We start from the raw sequence: 6680 nt of genomic DNA, 5'->3' as shown, positions 1-6680 counted from the left end.
GAGGAACCCTGGATAACCAATGTAACCAGAATTTCAGAGGGGTTAGTTGTGTGTATCCCCTGGGGACAGCACTGGTATAGGCACACAATGGTGAGCTGATAAACTTGGGTTGGAAGTGCTAAATTCAAAGGCTGGGGACAGGCTGGGCCCAGTGGCTCACATCTGTAATCCCAGCACTTTGGGAGGCTAAGGCGGGTGGATTGCTTGAGGTCAGGAGTTCAAGACCAGCCTGGCCAACATGGTGAAACCCTGTACCTTACTAAAAATACAAAAATTAGCTGGGCATGGTAGTGGGCACCTGTAATCCCAGCTACTCGGGAGGCTGAGGCAGGAGAATCGCTTGAACGATTGCACACCAGCCTGAGCAATAGACCAAGATAAGGTCTCAAAAAAAAAAAAAAGACGGGACAATGCTGGTCCCTCCTTTCCTGCCCCTTCCCCCCGTTTCAGGGGCCCCTCTGTGTGTACCTTCCAACCCCAGTGGGGGAGGAGAGAGAGTTCAGTCTCCAGGATCAGACCTTCCTCTGCCTCACCCCGCCCCCAGCTTACAGGACATAAAAGCGCAGATTGAGCTAAGAGGAGCTGCCAATATCAGGTAAGCTGTGGAGGTGGGGTCCTTGGAGACTGGATGACAGCAGCTGGAAGGGGATAAGGGTGCAGTGAGCCCCTCCCTCAAGGAAGTCTGGCTTTATCCAGAGACAGGGCCCTCTGAGGTGGGGCTGAGGTAAAAAGGGGGATTGAGCAGCCCAGGAGAAGAGAGATGGGGGTTCCCTTCTTCCCTTCTCTCAGATGCACGGTGGACTCAGGACCTTGCTGGGCTGGGGGTATCACTGCAGAGATGAAGCTGCTTCTGGCCTTAGCAGGGCTCCTGGTCATTCTGGCCATGCCCCAACCCTCTGAAAGTGCTTCTTCAGGTAACAGTTCCCAAGGTGGGAGAAGATGGTGTGTTGGGGTGGTTGTGTTCCAGAGGCCCCTTTTCTCAGAGCAGGCCTTCTTAGCTCTGGGGCCTGATAGGGGGTCGGGGCCCATTCCTGACTTTGTGATCCCTGCTCTGGGCAGCTGTCCTGGGGGAGGTGGATACCTCGTTGGTGCTGAGCTGCATGGAGGAGGCCAAGCAGCTGGTGGACAAGGCCTACAAGGAGCGGCGGGAAAGGTGGGGCACGAAGCACTGCCCAGCTCTGGGCAAGGCTGTCCCAGGCCTTGCAGAGAAGGAGCAGACAGCAGGGAGCTTGAAGGTGGGAGAGGGGCATTATGGGGATCCATGTGGACTCGCTTTCTGTATGTCTGTCCCTGTGTCTCTGGATGGGAGAAAAGTTTAAAAGCCATCCTTCCCAAAGCCTTGCCTGTCTGGACACCCAGGTCCATAACCTTTTTCTAAAAGGACGCCTTCCTCCCACCCGTGGGCCCATCTGCATGGTCCTGCATGTCTGCCCCTGGGCTGGGGCTCTGCTGGGTGGGTCTGCACCCCTTCTCTGGCCCTCACTCCTCCTTTCTCCAAGCAGCATCAAGCAGCGGCTTCGCAGTGGCTCAGCCAGCCCCATGGAACTCCTATCCTACTTCAAGCAGCCCGTGGCAGCCACCAGGACAGCGGTGAGGGCTGCTGACTACCTGCACGTGGCTCTAGACCTGCTGGAGAGGAAACTGAGGTCCCTGTGGCGAGGGTCATTCAACGTCACTGGTACTGTTGCCCATCCCACCCCAGGCCCCTGCTCCACTAGTGACTCCTCCTAGGGACCACAGCCATCTCCCAGTGATCCCCTCAACTTCTTCCTCCAGGGAGTCTCAGGGGTCTCCAGGGCTCCTCAGCCTCAGGTTGCCTGGGATAGGAAGTGAGGCGGCTCAGCTTCCCCACTGCTCTTTCCTTCGGCAGACGTGCTGACGCCCGCCCAGCTGAATTTGTTGTCCAAGTCAAGCGGCTGCGCCTACCAGAATGTGGGGGTGACTTGCCCGGAGCAGGACAAATACCGCACCATCACCGGGATGTGCAACAACAGGTGCGGCTGGCAGGGGGTGGCTGCAGGACCCGGGCTCAGAGAGGCGTCCCGGATGCCTCAGGCCTCCTGGTGTCAGCGCCCTGTCATCCCCTTGCAGACGCAGCCTCACGCTGGGGGCCTCCAACCGTGAGTTTGTGCGCTGGCTGCCGGCGGAGTATGAGGATGGCTTCTCGCTTCCCTACGGCTGGACGCCTGGGGTCAAGCGCAACGGCTTCCCGGTGCCTCTGGTGAGCGCAGGGGGGCAGAGGGGCCGAGGCCCAGCCACGTGGTGCGCGGACCCAGGCGCCAGCTGACTCCGTGTCCCGTAGGCTCGCGCTGTCTCCAACGCGATCGTGCGCTTCCCCACGGATCAGCTGACCCCGGACCAGGAGCGCTCACTCATGTTCATGCAGTGGGGCCAGCTGTTGGACCACGACCTCGACTTCACCCCTGAGCCGGCCGCCCGGGCCTCCTTCCTCACTGGCGTCAACTGCGAGACCAGCTGCGTGCAGCAGCCGCCCTGCTTCCCACTCAAGGTGGCCCTGCTTCCCGCCCACTGCCTGGGTGGGGAGAGGGGAGATTGTTTCTGGAAGGGGCCATCTCCTTTCTGTGCCCAGATTTCCTTTCCCAGCCGCTGAGGAAGGCTGGCCCTGCCTCCCCTCTGTTCAGAAGCACTGGCTGCTCGGCTGTGACCTGTCTCCTTCCTGTGCCTGGGTTCAGCCAGCTGGCAGCCAGGGCCGTCCATTTGCTCACTGCCTCTCGCAGGCCAAGGGAGAGACAGTTGTTCCCCCCTGGCTGACAGGAGTCCTGTTGGTGGAATCACTGGCTTTTTATTAGGTTGGGAGAGGGTTCTGGGAGGAGGACCTTCCCAGTGCCCCCCAAGCCTCCATGCTCAGTCCTGTTTCCTCCCCACTGAGGGGGCAGCCCCAACCCCCATCACAAAGAAGGAGAGAGTCTGGGGGTCTGGTCGGTGCCGTGGGATAGGGCTGGGAGTGGGCAAGGTTGTCAAGTACCTTGCTGAGTACGCAAGGAGGAGGAGAGAAAGGAGAGAGTGCCTGAGAGAGGGAGAGAGACGGACAGGAGAATGTCAGGGCCAGAGGGAGAGCAGGCACAGCAGAGAGAAGGGGAGAGAGACAGGGAAGGCTTTAGAGAGGAAGGGTTGGAGGCCTGGCGGTGCCCAGACCCAGGGGCTGCCCAGGTTCCCAGTTCAGTGTTCTGCTCATTAACCCTGAAGCTCAGAGGCTGCTGCTGGTGGCGCCCTAGGCAGCGATCCTGTTCGGGCCTCCAGAGGCCTCTACAGCTTGAGGGTACCAGAGGTCCTGAGGGCAGGGGGAGAGCCACTTCTGCCTGGGCACCTTCCCTGCCCTCGGTGAGCCAGTCTAGCCTCTCTCTGTGCCTCAGATCCCGCCCAACGACCCCCGCATCAAGAACCAAGCCGACTGCATCCCGTTTTTCCGCTCCTGCCCGGCCTGCCCCCAGAGCAACATCACCATCCGCAACCAGATCAACGCGCTCACCTCCTTCGTGGACGCCAGCATGGTGTACGGCAGCGAGGAGCCCCTGGCCAGGAACCTGCGCAACATGTCCAACCAGCTGGGGCTGCTGGCCGTCAACCAGCGCTTCCAAGACAACGGCCGGGCCCTGCTGCCCTTTGACAACCTGCACGATGACCCCTGTCTCCTTACCAACCGCTCGGCGGGCATCCCCTGCTTCCTGGCAGGTCAGCGTTGGGGTGGGGACCAGGGGTGGCATAGGATGTGTTCCCTGTTGGAGCCACAGTGAGTCTGTTTGTGAGCAGCTAGTGGGTTTGTTCTTAGAGAGACTGTCCTCACCAGCCATTACTATCAACTTCGTGATATTAATCCAGTTGCCTTGGTAACAAGTCAGATGGAGCCAGAAAAGCAGAAAAGCAAACAACCTCTCCAACCCTAAGATGGAGACCCAGGGATGGACGAGGAGCCTCTGTCCATCAGTCCATTGCTTTCTCCGTCCCTCTTTTCCCTTCTGGACTCTGGAAGAGAGGAGAGTTGAGTCCCTCAGGAGCGGGGAACTAAAAGACAGAGAGGGCTGTGGTGTCCTTGCCCTCTAGAGCGACACTATCCAATGTGGTAGCCACTAGCTGCATGTGGCTATTTTAATTTTAGTTATTTTAAGTTAAATAAACCCCGTTTCTCAGCGGTGCTAGCCACATTTCAAATGCTCAATTGCCTTACAGTCTAGTGGCTCCCCCTAATGTGTGGTACAGATGTAAAATATTTTCATCATCTCAGAAGGTTGAGTTGGACCACACTGCTCCAAAATATCCCCTCCTGCGCATCTTAATTGCCCATAATAAGAGATGATGGAATTTTAAATGTAAACAGTTGGCAGTTTTAGAGACATGATTGGGGCAGTGATAGCAGCCATGACCAGACATTTTCCAGCGCTTTTTTTTTTCCCCCTAAGACGGAGTCTCACTCTGCCACCCAGGCTGGAGTACAGTGGCACAATCTTGGCTCATTGCAACCTCTGCCTCCTGGGTTCAAGCGATTCTTCTGCCTCAGCCTCCTAAGTAGCTGGGACTACAGGCGCCTGCCACCATGCTTGGCTAATTTTTTGTATTTTTAGTAGAGACGGGATTTTACCATGTTGGCCAGGCTGGTCTCAAACTCCTGACCTCGTGATCCACCCGCCTTGGCCTCCCAAAGTGCTGGGATTATAGGTGTGAGCCATTGTGCCTGGCCATTTTCCAGTGTTTTAAAATGTAAGCCCAATAGTGGACCTCAGGCCCTTTCCTCTGGCCTCCCTCTGCCTCCTCCTAATGGTTCCTGCTGGTTTCTCCCTGGCTGCGACCCTGGGAGGAGGCTCCAGGTTGGACTTCTATAAGAGAGGCCCGACCTCTTCTGGGCTAGTTAGGCAAGGGCAGCCCTCCTTAGCCAGACTCAGCTGCCCCCAGCCTGGCTTTGATGAGCCTCATATCCCAAGCCTGGGTCATTATGACCTCTCGCTGCCCATGGATGGAGATGCTGCTCTCAGAGAATTTCCTTTCCACCAGCTTCTAGAGTTGGCAAGGACTGACCCTAGTGTCCTGACCCTAGCCCTCTGGGCCCTGCAGAGAAGAGTTATGGGAAGACTGGGGGAACCAAGGGGGATCTGCTTAGTTTTCTTGAACAGTCTCAGGTGTGGACGCCACACATCTCATGTCCTAGCCCCCTCCCCTGGAGCAGGCTGCACCATTGGCATGTAGTAAAGGGCAGGGCTGACAACTCTGTTGAAACGGTAGTGGCTTTCTGGAGTCCTGTGTTGAGAAGGATTCTGAGGTAGCATCCAATTTTAGCAGGAAAGAGTGCTGTGATCATTAGCTGCATCAGACATGGGCGTGGACGTAGGCTGTGCTGACAGGCATGCTTCTTCCCAGACACTCCTTGGAATCAAGAGAATCAATGAACCAAGCAGTGTTCATAAGTCTCATACTTTGTAGCAGGCACTGTGTGAAGCCACATGTATCCATATGTGTGCTAGGAGGGAGGGTAAAATATAAAAAGGCACAAGCCTTGGTCCTGTGCTCAAGGAGCTCCCCGTTCCAGGTGCAGGAAAGTGGCACATCATGTGTTGGAAGTGATGCCTCCTGAATGAGCATCCCCAACCAGCAGTGCCCCTGAGCTGAGGCAGAAGCTATTATTGTGGACTGGGGCATCAGGGTAGGCCTCCTAGAGGAGTGTAAATTGGGGATGGTGTGAAAAGATGGATGGGGAGGAGGGTTGAGTAGGAGGCATTTCAGGCCTTGGCTGGGGAGGGGGTTTCAGTGGAGCAAATCTTTTCTGGGATGGAGGACTCAGGAATGACAGTGGCTTTTGCCTCCCTAAGGGGACACCCGTTCCAGTGAGATGCCTGAGCTCACCTCCATGCACACCCTCTTACTTCGGGAGCACAACCGGCTGGCCACAGAACTCAAGCGCCTGAACCCTAGGTGGGATGGGGAGAGGCTCTACCAGGAGGCCCGGAAGATTGTGGGGGCCATGGTCCAGGTAGGCTGTCTTGAGCACCGGGCACACGGGATCCAGATGTGCCCCTGCAACATCCTAGCTGTGTGACCTTGGGCAAGTTCCTAACCCTCCTGAGCCTTGCCTTCTTCATCCATGAGGCTATAAGGATTATAATACATATATGAAAACACCTTTCAGATAGTAAGTGCTTGACAAAGGCTCCTTCCCTTCCCTCTCCTTCGCAGGTTTGCTCCCTGCAGTCTTCTTTCCTGTGGGTCTGTTGTTGGTGTTGAGAGGGTTGAATGTTTGACTTAGTGCCTGAGTAGCTGTTCAGTAAATTCTTCTTCCTTCCATCTCACTGTCGCTCTTAGCTCCTTTACCCACTCACATCTTCTTTCTAAAATTAAAAATATTATAGGGCCAGGCGCGGTGGCTCATGCCTGCAATCCCAGCACTTTGGGAGGCCAAGGTGGGTGGATCACGAGGTCAGGAGATCGAGACCATCCTGGCTAACACGGTGAAACCCGGTCTCTACTAAAAATACAAAAAATTAGCCGGGCGTGGTGGTAGGTGCCTGTAGTTCCGGCTACTTAGGAGGCTGAGGCAGGAGAATGGCATGAACCCGGGAGGCAGAGCTTGCAGTGAGCTGAGATGGTGCCACTGCACTCCAGCCTGGGCAACAGAGAGAGACTCTGTCTCAAAAATAAATAAATAAATAAATAAATAAATAAATAAAATTTAA

At 56.1% G+C, this 6680-nt stretch overlaps 1 protein-coding gene across 2 annotated transcripts in view; it reads left to right on the top strand.

Moving 5' to 3' along the window:
• The first annotated feature begins 523 nt into the window (after positions 1-523).
• The window catches only part of MPO (myeloperoxidase), an 11024-nt gene continuing 4867 nt past the window's right edge, over positions 524-6680 (top strand). Inside the window, exons 1-9 of one of the 2 annotated variants that reach the window (XM_017861611.1) lie at positions 524-595; positions 790-914; positions 1060-1153; positions 1503-1678; positions 1871-1994; positions 2092-2221; positions 2303-2509; positions 3375-3693; positions 5820-5980. In XM_017861611.1, coding sequence (XP_017717100.1) covers positions 839-914; positions 1060-1153; positions 1503-1678; positions 1871-1994; positions 2092-2221; positions 2303-2509; positions 3375-3693; positions 5820-5980 — 1287 coding nt within the window. In that variant the 5' untranslated portion in view covers positions 524-595; positions 790-838. Of the gene's footprint in view, positions 596-760; positions 915-1059; positions 1154-1502; positions 1679-1870; positions 1995-2091; positions 2222-2302; positions 2510-3374; positions 3694-5819; positions 5981-6680 lie in introns of those variants that run through there. The other variant, XM_017861610.1, reaches the window with a different exon arrangement.

Source organism: Rhinopithecus bieti, unplaced genomic scaffold (genome assembly GCF_001698545.2).
Source record: "Rhinopithecus bieti isolate Rb0 unplaced genomic scaffold, ASM169854v2 scaffold_57210, whole genome shotgun sequence".
NCBI lineage: Eukaryota > Metazoa > Chordata > Mammalia > Primates > Cercopithecidae > Rhinopithecus > Rhinopithecus bieti.
The sequence above is the reverse complement of the archived record's forward strand: the minus strand, read 5'-3'. Positions and strand labels throughout refer to the sequence as shown.